We start from the raw sequence: 20,273 nt of genomic DNA on the forward strand, positions 1-20,273 counted from the left end.
GAAATTACCTGAAAAAATAACTTGTTTAAAAGTACTGAAATATAAGACTGAATCAGCTTACAATTGTTGGCTGGAAATCGATTCAGCTTCTGCAGTTTTATTTAAATAATTGGACGTATCTGATTTTAGCAAAACACCAATAAAGACAGAAAAATCACCAAACAAAACCAAGTATCAAACTAAAAATTCAAGCCTGAATGATGGAAAATTTTGCCACTTGGTGGTGTACTGACATATTGACATTTTAGGAGTAGGTTGCCATTACTGAAAGCACATAATCTGTCCTGATAATAAGTTTGAAACTTCAACAATTGATAGGAGCGCTTCAGATAAACAAAAAACTGCTGTATAGAAGACATTTTAGGTGGGAGTTCAAGAGAAATACGGACCTATATCATGAAGTATTTGAAAGACTCTGATTTATTATATAGAATTTAGGGAATGCAATTCTTTTCATTCCTCCTGTTTATCAAATGATCCACACTCTAGTCTAGTAGGTGGCGATAATGCACCTTAAAGCTGGTTTGCCAACCGCCATAAAACAGAAGAAGAACTTCAACAATTGCTTTACTCCTATAGATCTGCTAAGCTCCTGCAGCAGACTGATTGTAGCTCTGGATTCCAGCACCTGCATTCTCTTGTGTCTCTCTTCATATATCATCTCTGCAGCTACCACAGCAATGTTTCTGTTTTCTCCAGCTCTTTACCTTTACCACCTATCACTTTCCAGCTTCTTATTTCATCCCCCTCCACCAGCAAGCTGGTTTCATCTATCACCTTCCAGCTTGTACTTCTTCCCCTCCCCCACTTTCTTATTCTTGCATCTTTTCCCTTCCTTTCCAGTCCTGATGAAGGATCTTGACCCAAAATGTCGACTGTTTATTCATTTCCATAGGTGCTGCTTTGCTGCTTGACCTGCTGAGGTCCTCCCACATCCCACATTGTGTGTGTGTGTGTGTGTGTGTGTGTGTGTGTGTGTGTGTGTGTGTGTGTGTGTGTGTGTGTGTGTGTGTGTGTGTGTGTGTGTGTGTGTGTGTGTGTGTGTGTGTGTGTGTGTGTGTGTGTGTGTGTGTTGCCCTGCACTTTCTCAGCACATTTTAGGTAGTACAAAAGTCAATGGAAAATGCTACAGAATTCTATTCCTTGCCTAACCTAATAGCATGGAAGTATCCCAGGCTGTGATGAAGGCAAGGGAGGAAATTCTGATGGCTCTGACCTAAAGTTTGAAATCTTTTCCAGCTGCCTGCTGAATATCAGAAGTATTTGCAGGGAGACTGCAAAAGTTTATACAGGAGGTCAAATAGAAGAATGGTAAAGGGATGGGTATCTGGTGAGAGAATAAGAGGAACCAGAAGCAGGCCATACTCCCCCCTCTATGGTGCTCCACCATACAAATGGATAATGGTTGATTTCATCTTGGCTTCAATTCTACGTCCCTATCTGTTCTCTATAACTCTTTACTTCCCCGGTACCAGGGAGTAAAATAGATCTAGCAGACTATGCAGAAAAGGGCTCCACTTTTTCTGAGTTTAATTGAAAATGGTAATTAATGAGGAACTGGCCTTACTATGATAATAAAACAACCACCTGTGAGCATACAGACTACCGGTACTTGCCTTTAGTGAGTAAATTTCAGACTTTGTTTTACTTTTATCTGACTGAAATAAGAGTTCTTCATGTCTGTAATTAATCGTACATGGACTAAATTTTGATTACAATACATACAAGAAACTAAAAGCAAAAATCAGTGTGGATCTTTACAGTAAGCCATTCCAATAAAACACAAAACAACTACAAAGAACAATATCTTATCTTCAGACTATAGATGTTACTCAGGACTCAAAATGGAATTCAACAATTTCAGATAACTGACTAATCTGGTTTGTATCATAACTATTCTAATGAAAGCCAACATTAATTCTATTTTTCTCTCTCCATGGATACAGCCCTACTTATTCTTTTTCATTTCAAATTTACAGCAACTTCCCATTCTCATTCACCTCTTTCCATTTACAATTCCCCCAGACTGAACAGCTACAATATGACAAGCCTTCATCTCACCATGATCCTCCATATTTACCATAATTTAATCTTCTTTTAACTCCAAAAGGGTGGTGGATATACTGATAAGCTGCCATACTTAAAGTGGAGGAGAGTGGGGTTGACAGTGATATTAAATCAGCCATGATGGAATGGCCTAATGCTGTTCCTCTGTCTTATGGTCTTAAGAGGTTATACAGGTGGGTATAATTACAATGTTTAAACAACATCTTGGCATATGCTTAGAAATGATTTAGAGGAATATGGGCCAAATTCAGCTAAATGCGACTAGCTGGATACACATATTGTTTGGCACAGAGGGTTGGGCCGAAGCTGTTTAATTCTATTACTCCAGCCTATTGTGGACATCGAAGACACCAAAGAGACTGCAAATAGTGGAATTTGGACAAAATACAATCTGCTGGAGGAACTCAGTGAGCAAGCAGCATCAGTGGAGGCAAAGGGATGGTGGCCTCTTTTGGGATTGAAAGCATAAGGGAAATATACCATTATTGTTATTTTCTGGGTTCTTTCCAACCCTTCCTCTTCTTCACAACTTAGCATAGCTTTGCTCTTTTCCCTTGAACACTGTTCGCATTAATGTTTTATGAACTATTGACCCGCTTCAGTGTCACTCACTCTGCATTTGGGTGGGTGGGGGGGGGGGGGCAAGGGAAAATAAAACAATAAATGCTAGGCCAAACAGGGCCGTTAACTAAAACGCTCAGACAAAAAACGAAGCCTACACTGCGGCTGAAAAGAACATCTAATTATTAAATGAATACCGCAAGTCATCAGAGTCAGTTGACTCCACGGTCCAATTTCTCAGGCAAGGCCAATACAAAACAAAAGCAAAGTGTTGCTGTGCTCTGTCCGAGTCTTGATAAGCATTACAACAACAAGTATGGAGTTAAATACTATCATGATTAAATAATTAAAAGACACATGCAAATTCACAAGCGCTGCCAAATCTGCGGTTATGACAATCATGGGCACAATTCTCCCCACTTTTGAAGATATCTTCAAGAGGCAGTGTTTTAAAAAGGCAGCATCCATGACTAAAGGCCCATGCCCTCTTCTCATTAACACCATTGGGAAGGGGGTACTTGAGACTCAAGGCCCAGACTCAATGATTCAGATATAGTTTCTTCCCACTCACCATCAAATTTCTGAACAATCCTTGAACACTACATTTATTTTGTCACTTATAGTAATTTTATGCCTTTGCACTGTACTGCTGCCTCAAAATAACAAATTACACGTCATTTGAGATAATGATAATAAACCTGATTCTGACAATGAGTGACAAGCAACTACCAAAGCACCAGGCTCTGTAATTCCTTCCTGAGATCCCTGCAGGTCCTCTTTAAAATATACATTTTTGCTCTGCTATATTGTTCTCATATGTAGGTGATGATGGAGCATCTTGACATATAATGACTACCAAGCAGGTGCTACATGTAAGTAAATCCTGCAGAATTCGTGGGTATATCCACACCTCAAGGTATGCAACCAGTTCCTTAAAGTTGTTCCTTAAAGCTGGAGGTGGTAATGGGGACAAGCTCCCACTACCTATTCATGCTCCCAATGGCTTGCACCTCAAATAGCCTCTGACAACGAAGTCCGGCTTCTGGCCTTCATGCAGCTATTAAGCCAATCAGAACTGTTTCTACTGACAGGAGAGGGGCAAAGGCGGGTTACTGGTGCCTTAAAACCAGTCGCTTCGGGCAGATGGAGCTAATCAGCTGTGGTTGGCAGTTCATCTAGAAGGAAAACTCGGGTCTCAAATCTGGAGCCAGAGTCCCAACATTAAGTTTAATGCTGACTGGCAACTCATGCCACAAACTGCATTGGTCTCTGCCATTACTTTGGATTCATCAGAAGCGTGGGGAGGGGCATCTTGCTATATGGGCAATAGCTTATTCTCTATATAATACTGCTCAGGCTTCAGTATCTAGACAGCTAGGACACAACACCCATGGTCAACTCTGACGGACGGAGGCCTCACGCTCAGAAGGTATGCAACCAACAAAGCAGCCTACCAGCCTCACATAAAATACTGGTGGAACTATGCAGGTCATGCAGAATCTAAGGAGAGAAAAAAACAGTCAGTATCTGCGTTTTACAGGAGTACCACTGAGAGTGTCCTGACAAGTTGCATCTCCATCTGGTATGGGAGCAGTCAGGCATTGGACCTGAAGTCCCTACAAAGGACTGAGAGAATCATAGGAGTCTCCCTACTATCCATCGGGGACATTTATCAGGAGCGCTGCATAGACAGGGTCCTTAGTATGATCAAGGATCCCACCCATCCATCTAGTATCTTCTTTGACTTTCTACCGTCATACAAGAGACTACGATGCATAAAAACAAGAGCGGTCAAAACGAGAAACCAGTTTCTTCCCTCAGGCCATTCATTAGGCTTCTGAACTCCCGGCCGCATGGTTTTCGAAATGGAACTGTTCAATCTGTTCCGTACCTTACAATATTTAACATTAATGCACAGTAGTTTGTTATTTATGTGTGATTCATCTGCAGATTTTATCCGTACCTTCACAAGTTAGCTTGTGTTATGTGCTTTACACCCTAGTTCGAAGAAACGTTGTCTCGTTTCTATATATATTATAAACGTTATTTACATGTATGTACTCAATGACAATAAACTTGACTCGACACACGCACAAATGATGGAGAAACTCAGTGGAGAGGGGGGAAAAAACGTGTCGAGCCGAGACCCTTCATCAGAAATGGAAAGGAAGCCAGAAGCCCAACAGCATCTTCTCAGGGGACGATTAGATCGTGTCTCAGCTGACGAATGGAAGATTTCTTCACAAGTTGTAGTCGCCGGAGTCGCCAACAGGCGTCCGTTAGAAGCGGAACCGTCCGGCCGTCAGCAACGCGCCAGGTTTGAACCCGCGCCTGCGCACTCGACCTGGTGGGGAAAAGCGCGCGCGGGTTTGGCTGGCGTCTGCGCAGGATCGTCGGCGACAAAAGGTGGCTGGGCTTTGCCGTGTCTTCATCACCAGGTAGGAGAACGAGAGAGCTTCGGGCTTGTCTCGCTAGCATTGCGCCAAGAAAAGTTTGGAGGTCGGTTCTACCCCTGTACCGCCTCCCGAGCTGTCAGAGAGCAGAGGGGCTCTGCAAACTACCAGCCCTCGACTACAGCTGCTGCTAATGTGTCATCATCTGCAACCTGTTCAGTTTGAAATTTCGGGAACTGTGTCAGTGTATGTGGGCAGCTTCCTTGCTATCTGGTCAATACTCGTGCCATCTATATTAAAGAATATGTATAGAAAAGTGCCAGCCAGTTTGTGTACAGCAAACGCCCATCAGTAGTTACCTGACGGTAACCAACGCTGTTTCATTGATGCCAACCGAGAGATAAATATTGGCCTGGGTATTACGTATGGATGCTCTGAAATCAAAGTGTAAAGCCATGAAGAATTTTATCTGCAGTGAAGTTTTGAGTGTCACTCTGATCATTTCATTAGTTCCTAACGTAGTGTACAATAGAATTGGAAATTTATCCTTGAGTGTATTTGGGTAACTGTTGAACTGTACGGATGCTTGATGTGACGAACTGATTTGAACAGGGATAGCATTGAGAGTAATGTAGCATTTGTTGTATTGTGAGTATATTTGATGGTGGAATGTTGGAGGGGACTGGCTCTATGATACATAATTTACATGCATAGAATAATACAGCACAACTTGCTACATCTTGTCAACTACAAAAATATCCATTGTGCCTACTCCCTCCTGTTAGCAAGCTTAATCTTCTAATGTTACTTCCTACATCATCTTTTTATTTACTGCAATATTTTTGGTGCAGTACTGTATCAAATGCCTTCTGGAAAATCTTGTTATGGTACACCCACTGACTCTTCATTATTCACAGCATATGTTACTTCTTCAAAGAACTCCAATAGAGTAGTTAAACTTGATTTCTTAGTTATGAAATCCTGTTTACCATGGATTTTTCGAAGTGTCCTGCAATAACCTTTCTTGCAAAAAGATTTAGATGTTCTTCCAGTGCTAACTGGTTGGTACTTCCCTGTTAGCTGATATCTTTCTTTGCTCAAGAAATATTCACCCTGTTTAGTGTAGTTTTGGAATTCATTGCCCAATGGAGGCTAGGGAAGCTCAGTTTCTGAGTATTGAGGTTCCAAATGTATTCATTTGGCTCTAATGGAGCATGAAACAATACAGCACAGGAACAGGCCCTTTGACAAACTAATTAAACAAGTAACTAAATGCTTAACTAAACTAGTCCCTTCTGCCTACGTCCATACCCATCCATTCTCTGAATATTCATGTATTTATCAAACAATCCCTGAAATACTACTTCGTATTTACCTCCACTTACCACCCCAGTAATGCATTCCAGGCACCCACCACTGTTTCCTCACATATCTACTTACCCCACCCCCCCCAACCTTAAATATATGCTTTCTAATACTAGACATTTTAACCTTGGGATAAACATACTAGCTACATACTACATACTTGCCTCTCTCATAATCTTCTAATTTTTTATTTGTTCTCTCCTTAGCCTCTGCCATTGAAAAGAACTTGTGTGTCCACTCTATCCTTATAGCATATGCCCTCTAGTCCAGGCAGCATCCTAATAAACCTCTTCTGCATCCTCTCCATAGGCTCCACATTGTTCTTATAATGAGGTGACCAGAACTAAATGCAATACTTCACATGTGGCCTAACCAAAGTTTTATAAAGCTACAACATAATTTCTTGATTCTTCAACTCCTTGCCTTGACTATAAAGGCAAGCTATCTTTGCCACCCTATCAACTTGTACTGCAACCTTCAGGGCATGGACCCTGAAATCCCTTTGTCCATCAACACTGTTAAAGGTCCTGCCATTACCTGTGTACTGTCCTTTTGCATTTGATCTTCCAGTGTAACACCTCATATTTGGACAAATTACACTTTGAATAAACTCCATCTGTCATTTCTCTGCCCATATCTGCAAATGATCTATATCCTACCACATCCTATAGCAATCTTCTTCATAATCCGTAATGTCATCAAGCTTTGTAGACCTGAGGGACTGCAGATGCTGGAATCTAGGGCAACAAATAACTATTGGAAGAATTAAGCTGAACAGCATTTGTGTATCTGTATCATGAGTAGGCTACACCATTCACATGCCCAACACCAAACTCCCACTATTCTGAGCTCCATCGAATTACAAGGTGGACAGAGGAAATACAGCTTTCTACAAAAGATATTACAGCTAATTAATGGAATCCCTGACCCATGTCTCTTCAAAATAGTGAAGGATTGTTTAGGATGGTATGAACTTTAAGTTTATTCATCAGGAACACCTTAAAGCTTTGTGTGAATCAATTATAGCTGTATGAGTGTATCACCTCCAAAACTACTCATCAAGATTCTCTGAAACTCTGAGTCCCTTGGTAACCTCATCAGTCACATTACAAATTGTTGAATTTCAGTGAAAGAAAGTCCCTGAACCCAAGTCGTTTGTTGATTGAGCTTTATACTTGTATGTTACATACAGTAGCTGGGAAATATTTTGCTGGTGACTGGACCTATAATTAGTTCCATAATATTTATAGGGTTTAAGAGTTATGGTCACACTAACACTTAATGCCACAACTGGTTCTGATGTCAGGATTTAAATGTTCACATTCAAGAATGCTTCAGCAATACCACTGTTTGTTGTGCTGAAGGAATCCCAGCTGCCAGAGTAGCAGGAGGTGAATGAACAAACGGGAGTGATAAACGTAGATGACATCCTCACCAATGCACGTATCATTCCGTTCTTACAGTCACGTGACAGCGACTAAGAATGACAACTACACAAAACCTTCCCTCCAGGAAGTGTGAGATATTGCCATCACACTGCCACAAATCACAGATCTAACACTCAACTAGATATCTGAGACATACTATTGGCTATCAGCAGCTGCTGAATTGTCTTCCACCACAATCATCAACCTGAAATGTAAACAAAAAAGGTAAGCATTTGACAGATGGAATATTTAGAAAGGGAAATAGTTAAATGCTTTGTTTCCCAGTAGATGCTTACCATTTGCTTAAGGACACTTAATAATGGGCTGTTTTCTCATGTCTTCCCAGTGATGCTGTCATGGATAACAAAGTTATGATTACTGTCTGCATTGTGTTCTCGGCAACAATGATCTATTGAATAGAGCTTTAGAATAGTATATGGAAGTAAGGCCTTCAATTGAACTGGTCTGTACTGACCAAGATCCTCCTTTCAAGCTCACCCCATTTGCCAGTGTTTGGCCCACAAATTTCTAAACCTTTCCTGTCCATACACCTCTCCAACCGTCTTCTAAAAGTTGTACCTGCCTTAGTCACTTCCTCTGACAGCTCGTTCCACATAGATACCACTTTTGGGTAAACAAAAAAAAAGTTGCCCCAAATTCCTATCAAATCCTTCCCCTTTTACCTTAAACCAAAACTGTTTAGTTCTTGAATCTCTGACCTTGGGGAAATGTCTGTGAATATTGATTCTATCCAAGTCCCTCAGGTCCTGGCAAATTCTTTGCAAGTCTTTTCTGTGTTATTTCCACTTTAATAACATATCTCCTAAGGCAGGGTGACCAAAACCGATCACAGTACTCCCAAGAGCGGCTTCATCAATATCTTGGGCAATGGCACCATTGCCTCCCAACTTCTATTATCAATGCCCTGACCTATGAAGGCCAGCATGCCAAAAGTCTTCTTTACCACCCCTTCTACTTGTAAGTGCACTTTTAGTGAATCATGTACTTGTGCTTCAAGATCCCTCTGTTCTACAACACTCCCCAGTACCCTGCCATGCATTGTAAAAGTCCTTTCTGGATTTGACTTTCTGAAATGCAACACATCCCATTTATTTGAATTAAACTCCATTTACTATTCCTTTGCCTGTTTACTCAGCTGATCAAGATCTGCCTGTAATTTTTGATAACCCCCTTAATTGTCCACTATATCACGTGTTTTAGTGTCATCTGCAAACTTACTAACTGTGACAAATAGTTAATATCAATCACAAACAAGAATGGGCCCTACTCAAAGCCTGGAAACACACCACTAGTCATGGGTCTTCCACCTGAGAAACAACCTTCCACCATCTCTCTGCTTTTTACCATTAAGCCAATTGTGTATCCAGTCAGCCAGATCTGCCTGGACGTTTTTGTTGTGATTGTAAAACCCTGTTGGGCATTGGGAATATAGAATACTGCGAGACCGATTCAGTGTTGAGACCAATGGTGGGGGAGCTGTGTGGCCTTAGTTATGGCACAGACCAGGCCTTCATTCATGCCTTGGGATCACCTTTTATGGCCGCTGAGGAAGGAGATGCCAAAGCTAACTGTGCTGCTGGATTCTGCACTGGGTTGGTGTTGCCCTCCAGTGTTCACTGTTTAGGAGACAAGCTGGATTGCAATCTTCTGCGGCTGCCCTGGGCTTGTTCTGCAAAACATGGCTCTTGAGCAACATACATGCACCACCAATCAACAGGCCATGATCCTCAGAGACTTGTGCTATATTATTATTTTTTAAAATCTCTTTTATTTGTAATTCTGTTTTTCTGCGATCATAATTATATGTGCTACTTGTGCTGTGTGTAGCTGTTGGTTCTGTGTTTAGCAATGTGGCCCCAGAGGAATGCTGCTTTAACTGTGTGTGGTTGAATGACAATTAAACTTGAACTTGATTCCATGTGCTATAACCAACACTCCATGGATTCATTACAAGCAATTGACTGGTGGAACCCAAATGCCATTGAAATAGTGAAGTGGTGCATGCAGAATGGCATAAGGCCAAGTCAGGTATCATTTCTCAATTATACCCTCATCAATAATTGCACAATCAGCCCATCTCAAGGAGTTAGCATTCCTGTATGGAGGTAACACCTAAATTTTCCTTGTTGTCATAATTTGGATTCAAGAAATGAGTATGTTGAAACATTTAATGTAGTCTTGACAAGGCTAAAGTCATTCTGTTTACCACTTGTGGTAATTGTATCCCCTTGCTTTTCTGTTGCTTTATCAAGTGGGACACAACCTTAGTGCAGCATTTAAATTTAATTAAACTATCTGTCTTACAACTGTTGATGTGACCATGTTGCACTGTTTGATATTTTTTCCTTAGTGACTAATCAATCTTAATGCATATTTTTTTTTTCAGAATCTGTTTTGTTTGATGCAGAGAAGTGGGCATCATGTCCAAGCGTGAATCCTTCTTGCGGTCCGTATGTACAGCTTCTGTGAAGGAATTCCTGAATTTTATTGTGCTCCACGTAAGAATGTTCTTGTGCAGTTTATCTAGCTTTGTAATGGTGGTTCTTTGTACACATTCAGTGGTTCAATTCAATATCAGAATGTATGCAATATACAACCTGAAATCCTTACTCTTTGCAAACATCCACGACAAAAATCCCAAAGAGTGAATGACAGAAAGCATTAGAACTTAACGAACTGTTAAGCATGCTTTTAGGATGACTATTTTGCCACTTCCCAGAGGGATTTATCACAACAATGTCTGCCTTGTTGCAGAGTTCAACAGCTTTCTGCTTTGAGTTAAAAGTTTACTTTTTAATTGAAAATTTTAAATTAAAAGTATCACCAAAGAAAACCCAGAGTAATACAGTTTATACCAAGTTTTCTTTTCTAACCATCCTCTACTTACCATGTCAACACGAGTGAACCTGCAGATGCTGGAAATAAACAAAAACACAAAATGCTGGCAGAACTCAGCAGGCCAGACAGCATCTATGGGAGGAGGTAGTGACGACGTTTCAGGCCGAAAGCCTTCATCAGGAGTATTGTATTATTTACCATGTATTGCATTATTGTTGATTTTGTGACTATCCATTTTAATTATCTAGCACACTTATATAACCATATAACAATTACAGCACAGAAACAGGCCATCTCAGCCCTTCTAGTCTCACCGACCTGCACTCAGCCCATAACCCTCCATTCCTTTCCTGTCCATATACCTATCCAATTTTTTTTAAATGACAAAATCGAACCTGCCTCTACCACTTCTACTGGAAGCTTGTTCCACACAGCTACAACTCTCTGAGTAAAGAAGTTCCCCCTCGTGTTACCCCTAAACTTTTGCCCCTTAACTCTCAACTCGTGTCCTCTTGTTTGAATCTCCCCTACTCTCAATGGAAAAAGCCTATCGACATCAACTCTCTCTATCCCCCTCATAATTTTAAGTACCTCTATCAAGTCCCCCTTCAACCTTCTACGCTCCAAAGAATAAAGACCTAACTTGTTCAGCCTTTCCCTGTAACTTAAGTGCTGAAACCCAGGTAACATTCTAGTAAATCTTCTCTGTACTCTCTCTATTTTGTTGATATCTTTCCTACAATTCGGTGACCAGAACTGTACACAATACTCCAAATTTGGCCTTACCAATGCCTTGTACAATTTTAACATTACATCCCAACTCCTATACTCAATGCTCTGATTTATAAAGGCCAGCATACCAAAAGCTTTCTTCACCACCCTATCCACATGAGATTCCACCTTCAGGGAACTATGCACCATTATTCCTAGATCACTCTGTTCTACTGCATTCCTCAATGCCCTACCATTTATCATGTTTGTCCTATTTTGATTATTCCTACCAAAATGTAGCACCTCACACTTATCAGCATTAAACTCCATATACCATCTTTCAGCCCACTCTTCTAACTGGCCTAAATCTCTCTGCAAGCTTTGAAAACCTACTTCATTATCCACAACGCCACCTATCTCAGTATCATCTGCATACTTACTAATCTAATTTACCATCCCGTCATTCAGATCATTAATGTAATTTGATGGAATTTAGAAATAAAATTTAGTAAGACTGAGAAAGGTTCTGGAGAGACCTTTCAGTCAAATCTGCTGTGTTTGACTGAAAGAGGAATCCAGTGAATTCTGATTAATTTGACCATTGGTTAAGCAGGGCCGTTTAATTGGGGCAGGGTGCTGTTGCCGAACACCGTGCTTGGAGCAAACAGTTTTTAAATAGCATCAGTTGTGTGTTCTTGTGTTCAAAAAGCAGTTACTTTTTGTCACTGATAGTTGGCAAGAAATAAGCAGCAAGATGATTCTGAACCATTTTGTTCACTGCAGTTTCAAGCATTCAGGTTTGGAAATGCCAGAAACATTTGGGAGTGAAAATGAAGCAATTTCAACACTTCAGCAAGTTAGAAACTACAAAGAATTTGAAGGTGTTGACAATCATCTTGAATGTTACAATGAAAATTCAGAAGATACAATCGTCCAAAGCATTGTATGAAGGCAGTCTACTATCTAAACTAGGTGTCTGTGCTGATTTTGTTCATTTACAGTCAGTCAAAAGAACACAGCAGTGTACACTGGATGAATTCCTCCATTGATAACTATAAGAAACTAATACACAGTTTTATAGTAAATACAAAAGATTCTGCTGATGCTGAACGTCCAGAGCAACACACAAAGTTCTGGAGAAACTCAGCACGTCAGGCAGCATCTATGGAAATGAAAATATAGTTAACGTTTTGGGTTGAGATCCTTCTTCAGGACAGGGAAGGAAGGGGGAAAGATGCCAGAATAAAAAGGTAGGAGGAGGGGAAGGGGGATTAGCTAGAAGGTTATAGGTGAAGCCAGGTGGGTGGGAAAGGTAAAAGGCTGGAAAAGAAGAAATCTGAAAGGAGAGGAGAGTGGATCATGGGAAAAAGGGAAGGAGAGGCACCAGCAGTACGTGAGTTGAAGAGGTAAAAGGCAAGAGTACGGCATTCAAGAGGAGGAAAGGACGAGGGAAACAATTAAAAGAAATATTTTTTAGTACCGTAGTGGTATTGGTAGTGTGTTGGTGCGTGGCCAAGTGGTTAAGGCGTTCGCCTAGTGATCTGAAGGTCGCTAGTTCAAGCCTTGGCTGAGGCTGCATGTGTGTCCTTGAGCAAGGCACTTAACCACACATTGCTCTGCGATGACACCGGTGCCAAGCTGTATGGGTCCTAATGACCTTCCCTTGGACAACATCGGTGGCGTGGAGAGGGGAGACTTGCAGTTTGGGCAACTGCTGGTCTTCCATAAAAAGAACCTTGCCCTGGAAACTTTCCATGGCGCAAATCCATGGTCTATCGAGACTAACGGAGGCCTACAACTCCAGTATTGGTAGTGGTCTAATTTGTTCTGTATCTCATTTAAATCAATAATTTGTTACCAGTTAAATTATAGTTTGTCTTATTTATACCTTTTCAACTATTTCCATGAAACTTCAGCTAATTGGAACAACTGCTTAAGTGAGCCAAATACTGGATGATGCTACAGCTCGTTGGAATACTCTCCACGCCACATCTGTAGAAGTTTGAGTGTTTTAGGTGACAAACCAAATCTCCTCAAACGGCTAATGAAATATAACCACTGTCTTGGCTTCTTTATAGCTGCATCAATATAGGTATATAGCAATCAAGTTAGGTCCTCAGAGATATTAACAGCCAGGATCTTGAAATTGCGTATTCTCTACACTTCCAATCACTGTACGAGGATTGGTTTGTGTTCCCTCATCTTACCCTTCTTGATGTCCACAATCAGCTCTCTGGTCTTACTGATGTTGAGTGCAAGGTTGTTGCTGCGACACCACTCAGCTAGCAGGTATATCTTGCTCCTCTATGCCCTTTCATCAGCATCTGAGATTCTGCCTACTATGATTGTATCATCAGCAAACTTATAGATAGAATTTGAGCTATGCCTAGCCACACAGTCATTGGTATAGAGTAGAGCAGAGCAGTGGGCTAAGCACACATTCCTGTGGTGTGCCAGTGTTGATTGTCAGTGAGGTGGAAATGTTGTTTCCAGTCTGCACAGATTGTGGTCTTTGTGTTAGGAAGTCGAGGATCCAGTTATAGAGGGAGATACAGGGGTCCAGATTCTGTAGCTTTTTGCTCAAACCTGTAGGGATGATGATGTTAAACACTGAGCTACAGTCAATAAACCACATCCTGATACAGGTATTTGTATTGTCCAGGTGATCCAAGGCTGCATGGAGAGCCATTGAGATTGCATCTGCCATAGAGCTATTGTGGTGATCGGCAATCTGCAGTGGTTCCAAGTTCTTACTAAAACAGCAGTTGATTCTAGCCATGGTCAACCTCTCAAAGCAATTCATCACCATAGATGTGAGTGTACTGGGCAATAGTCGTTAAATCAGCTCACACTGCTCTTCTTGGGCACTGGTACAATTGTTGCCCTTTTGAAGCAAGGGGGATCTTCTGACAGTAGCTACGAGAGATTAAAAATGTCCTTGAATACCCGTGCCTGTTCATTGGCATAAGTTTTCAGACTCTTACCAAACACTCCTTTGGGGCCTGCCACCTTGTGAGGGTTCACCCTCCTGAAAGAGAGCCTGACATTGGCCTCCAAAACAGATATCAAAGGGTCAATGGATGCTGCAGGGATCCTTGTAGTATTATTCTCCCTTTCAAAGCGAACATAAAAGCTGTTGAGCTCATTTAATAGTGAAGCATCACTGCCATTCATGATGTCGGGTTGTGCTTTGTAGGAAAATATGAAATTTATGAAACTTGTACAATAATTTTTGCTTGTAAACTTAAAGTTAAGTCAATGCATCAATATGACTTAAAAATAAAACGTATCTGAATCCTCACCTGTAACAGTACACTTTTTCCTGCTTAATAATATCCAATTCTGTTTTGGAAGTTATCACTACATCTGCATCAGTCTCTCCTTCAGACAATGCACTCCAACTTTCATCTTAACTCATCATATTTATTTATTTCTTATTTTTTTGTCTTATTCTAAGACATAACTTCGTCTTTGTTTTAAGAATTCGGTTCCCTCAGCTATTCACAAGCTGGAGGCAGTTCACAGAGCTCCGAAATTGATCTTGGATTTAAATGTGTAACAGAAGACCAGAGAAACCTATTGAATGTAGTGGTTAGTAAATCTTGAAAATTGATTGGAATTAAACTGTGAGAATAGAACAAAAGATATCAGATTCAAGAGCAAATTTGCAATCCATATGATATGGCAATCACGTAGAATGGACATGTGAATAGAAAATTGGAAGCAAAACCCAGGTATAATATTGATCTTAAATGGTAAGGCCAATTAAGATGTGTGGGTTTACATTTATAAATGCCAGAGGTTCATTAATGCTGCAAATCCAGAACAACATAAACACAAAATGCTGAGGGATCTCAGTAGGTCAGGCAGCATCTATGGTCAACTGTTTATTTCCTTCTATAGATGCTGCCTGGTCTGCTATGATCCCTCAGTATTGTGTGTGTGTTCTTGCACTGCCATTAAGTTAATAGGAATGGAAAATTTTATTTGTATTTGATTCAGAGACTGGCAGATATTGATTAAGCTCTTATATATATATCCACATGATTCACCCTCTTATTTGGAGAGGCTGGGATTTGGTTGGGTATGGGAAGTTGTGTTACAGTATTCTCAATGTTGTTATGCACACCTTCTGATGTCTGCTCCTACTTATAGTGTCTTTAGGGAGATTAAGGTAATTCTGGTTAAACACATGAAGTTGTAAGTTCAGAATTTTGATTTTGAAACAGAAAAAGCTGCAAAAGCTCAGCAGGTAACATTTGTGGAAAGAGAAATATTTAACACTTTTCAAAACGGAGAAAGTAAGTTTGTAAACATACTGTAGCAAAGAAGGTAGAGGTCACAATGGATAGAACACAGGGAATGATTTTAATTTATTATATTTATTTGGAAAATTGGGAATCTTTTTGGAAAATGTTCAAAGTAAATTTATATCAAGGTACTCATTGTCACCATATACAGCTGTGAGATTCATTTTCTTGTGGGTATTCACAGTAAATACAAAAAACAGAATAGAATCAATGAAAGACTGAACACAGGACAGTTAAACAATCAATGTGGAAAAGACAACAAACCAACTACAAAAAGAAGAAAAAATAAATAATTGTGTATTTATTATTTAAGTAACATTGTAAATATATTGTTTGATTAAGCATTCTCATTTATTTAAATAATTCATTACAGATTATATGTAAAAATAAGGGAATTGCATATGTCAATGTGCTACCACATGGTATGTACACACCTCGCTTGAAGTAAAAGATGAAATTGGACTCGTATTTCAGGCTATTGTCTTCCTTTCAATTAATTTACTGTTTTGGAGTTACAAAACAATGATAATAAAACAATAAATATCAATTAAATTAATTTCAGGCAAACTAACTTTACTCATGTTTTGTTTCCTGGGACATGGTGAAAAGTTTCCATTAGTTTAAGGTGATTGACTAACTCAAGACAAAAACATGATAGATTTGATTTCAATTTAATTTTTTTCTCCCTTTAGAAAAATAATTCAGATCCCTTTGACCTGAATGAGTTGCTGCAGGAATTCCCACGGAAACAAAAAGAACTGTTGTGGAAGCAGCTGAAGACTCTCTTGACTGATGTTCTGATAGCCAATCCTGTGGAGAATTGGCAGAAGTTTGATGAAGACAGTGATGATGAAATGGAAGTGGAGGGTGCCCTAGATTTGGTGAGGAGATATGGCAATGTACATTTTGCATCTTAGCTAAGATTAGTTATGTATTTATTCAGGCCTCCACTAACTCAATATAAATATTCTTTTCTAGTGATTATAAGTATTGTTTTTGGTTGATTTTAAAATGTTCCTGTGACTTCACAGGAGGTGATGATTCCCCTAGAGAGTCTACCCAGATTTTCTCACCTTCTCACAACCTATTACTAAAATTACATTCACCACAAGGAATACTGCAGATGGACATTATGCAATGCTAATGTACTGCTTCATTTAAATTTCTAAACTTCATTGCTTCACTGGAGCACTTCTGTTTTGTGATATCGATGACTAATTGTACTTGAGATAAAAAAGTGTTTCTTTTCATTAATTTTTTCCAAGAGTGTAAAAGTTTGATACATTTTAAGGGATTTAAATGTTAATGAAATTTAATTACTTTAGTTTTTTAAAAGTTTACTGTAAAACTTCTCTTGTTTTTGTTCTTCAGAAGGAAGCTCTGTCTGTGATTAGTGGTATAACTGAAGCGGTTGCTGCCTCCATAAATGTAATTGATGAGAATGTTGTTTACAGTGATCTGCTGGAAATTGCCATTATTCTGAATGGTAGGCATTTTTCAGTACTCTTTCAGCTTTAAAATCTAATTAATTTTTTAATAGCTTGGATTTCTGTCATGTGTTCAATTAAGTACAAAATTTAATGATGGTTATAGATATAAGTAGAATTTAGATATCTTTGAAAGAACTATCTTTAGTGTTATCTAAGATGCCATATTTAATATGCTCTTGTGATGAGTGCTAGTAATCCTAGAAGATATTCACATGGATTCCAGATTGACTAACTGGTGCTCGAAATCAACCAACTGGTTTTGTTAGTATATTGCCATGGCTAGTCAGGTGTCACCCTTCTGAAATATTTGCTTTGTTCCATTCAAGCCTTCCTGATCCTCTCTTCAAATTTTACCAGCATATTCCTAATTCTGATGAAAGCTGCATAATAATTATTTATTTTTTCCACTGATGCTGTATTATTTGCTGAATGTTTCAATATTTTCTGTTTATTTTTCAGATTTTTAGCTCCTGCATTTAAAAAAAATTATTTCCCTTGAAATTTGGAATTGTTTTAGGTTGTGATCTCAACTTGAGGTTTTTTGAGATGAATAGAATGTAAAATAGTACAGTACATGACAGGCCTTCTGGTCCATGATGTTAAGCTGCTGACACACATGATCTATATTCTTTCTCTGCATATTCATGTGCCTATATAAGAGCCTCTCAAATGCCTTGATTGTATTTGCCTCCCACAACCATACCAGGCAGTGCATTTTAGGCACTCAGTACTGTAAATAAAAATCTTGACCCACATCTCTTTTGAACTTTTCCCCTCTCTACCTTAATTGTGTACCCTCTAGTATTAGATATTTCAAGATGGGAGACGGAAAAAAGAACCTCTGTCTGTCTTTGCCTTTCATAATTTAATAATGTTTGTTCTTCCTTAAATAATTTAATTTAGTCTATTTAGATAGGATACTAAGACCAAGGATAATGAATATTAAACAAAGTATAGTTTAAAAAACAATAAGTTAAAGGTATAAAATGTAGCAACCAATCAGCAGGTTAGGCAACTGTGAAATAGACCTGGTATCAGAAGTCAGTGACCCTTTATTGGAACTACAAGAAAAGCTGGTTTATCTGGGAGATTAATTGTTCTTCATCCATGGATGATGCATGGCCTGCTGAGTGTTTACAGCACTTTTTGTTCTTCTGGATTTCCCATACCTACAGGATTTTGCTTTCAATTAGTACACGTTAGATGTTTGAAATTCTTTTTCACAAGCTATCAAAACCAGTCTCATCATGCAAGCCCACAAATGGTATAGTGGCTAAACAATAGTCATTTTCTGTGCTGCACAACTCTGATTAACTCTTTAGGAACCTTTCCAATGCTTAAATACTTGCAGTACTTGCCTTTGGATGTCAGGATTTTTCATTTATGCTTCAAAGAGAGCTTGCGTGACTGATACTGAGGGAAAATTGTTTTTATTACAGCTAATGATGGAACGGTTTTGAATATGAATGGTCATTTACTATATTTTGATTTCTCATATGTTATAACCATAATTATTTCTGAGCTTGGCTCAATCCTAAACCATACATTCAGTGCGATATTTTGTTCTTTTAATTCCTAACTTTGGATTAAAATAAACCTGTAGGTTGCGCATGTAAATGTCAACTGACAGAAATTCTGATATGATGCTGTAGGTGAATGCAACAGTAATATTTGACCCTTGTGAATGGACTCGTTTCTTTGTCTTGGAAAAGTAGATATTTATGCATTATACTGGAGTACATAAAATTATTGCAGTCTAAGTATGTTATTTATTATGCAACATTCTTTAATGTAGAGTCATTAATAAAATGTAGACAAGTTGTAGGAGAGAATGTCATTTTTTTTAAAAGATGTCATTTTGAGTGTATGTTTCACCTCATTATATGAAACCAGTTTAGTCCTTCAGTTAATCTTTAAGAGAATTTACTCACTGCTGGTTTTCGTGATAACTTTTTATCAATGTGCCATTGTTTCATTTTCTTGCTTTTAGTGGAAGTTTATGCAAATTCAGATAATATTACACTGGGTTGGATCCCATAGATTTTTAGATCACTGTTGGCAGTTTAGAAACTTTTAAGAAAATCTTAGATAGGCACATGAATGATAGGAAAATGGAGAGCTCTGTGGGAGAGATGGGTTAAATTGATCATAGAGTAGGTTAAAAGGTTGCACAATATTGTGGGCTGAAGGGTTTGTATGGTTCTGTACTGTTCTATGTTTAATGTTCCATAACTGCCAGCTATCTTCAGTAAGCTGTTGATGCATCTGATCTCCAGCTTCACTGATTAATTAGTAGTGGTTATGCAACTAAACAACCTGAAGGAACAGGCACACTCTATATCTTAAACACAAGAAAGTCTGCAGATGCTAGAAATCCAAAGCAACACACACAGTGCTCGAGGAACTTAGCAGGTCATTTATAGAAATGAATAAACAGTTGATATTTTGGGCTAAGGCTCTTCTTCAGGACTGAAATGGAGTGGGAAGACAACAGTGGGAAGGAGGCTAGCTACAAGGTGATAGGTGAAGCCATGCGGTGGGAAAGGTAAAGGGCTGGAGAAGAAGGAATTTGATAGGAAAGGAGAGGGGGCTATAGGAGAAAGGGAAGGAGGGGGAGAGCCAGGGAAGTGATAGGCAGGTGAGAAGAGGTAAAAGGCCTGAGTGGGAAATAGGAGAGGGGAAGGGGAAAAAATTACTATAAGGAGAAATCGATAGTCATGCCATCAAGTTGGAGGCTACTCAGACGAACATAAGGTGTTGCTGCTCCACCCTAAGGGTGGCCTCATTTTGGCACAAGAGCAAGGCCTGGTCTGACATTTCGGAATGGGAATTGGAATTAAAATGTTTGGCCACCAATGCTTTTGGCGGATGGAGCAGAGGTGCTTGATGAAGGGTCTCACCATCGTAGAGGAGGTTGCATCAGGAGCACTGGACACAATAGACGATCTCAGCAGATTTGCAGGTGAAGTGTTGCCTCACCTGGAAAGACTGTTTGGGACCCTGAATGGAGGTGAGGGAAGAAGTGAATGGGCAGGTATAGCACTGAGGCCTCTTGAAGGGATGTGCCAGGGTGGAGATTAGTGGGGAGGG

At 39.5% G+C, this 20,273-nt stretch overlaps 1 protein-coding gene across 1 annotated transcript in view; it reads left to right on the top strand.

Annotated features, from left to right (window-relative positions):
• Window positions 1–4,975: 4,975 nt before the first annotated feature.
• The window catches only part of ncapg2 (non-SMC condensin II complex, subunit G2), a 115,870-nt gene continuing 100,572 nt past the window's right edge, over window positions 4,976–20,273 (top strand). Inside the window, exons 1-4 of the mRNA XM_073054871.1 lie at window positions 4,976–5,066; window positions 10,221–10,332; window positions 16,386–16,574; window positions 17,065–17,179. Coding sequence (XP_072910972.1) covers window positions 10,255–10,332; window positions 16,386–16,574; window positions 17,065–17,179 — 382 coding nt within the window. The 5' untranslated portion in view covers window positions 4,976–5,066; window positions 10,221–10,254. The remainder of the gene's footprint in view (window positions 5,067–10,220; window positions 10,333–16,385; window positions 16,575–17,064; window positions 17,180–20,273) is intronic.

This window comes from Hemitrygon akajei, chromosome 8, assembly GCF_048418815.1.
Source record: "Hemitrygon akajei chromosome 8, sHemAka1.3, whole genome shotgun sequence".
Taxonomy (NCBI): Eukaryota; Metazoa; Chordata; class Chondrichthyes; order Myliobatiformes; family Dasyatidae; genus Hemitrygon; species Hemitrygon akajei.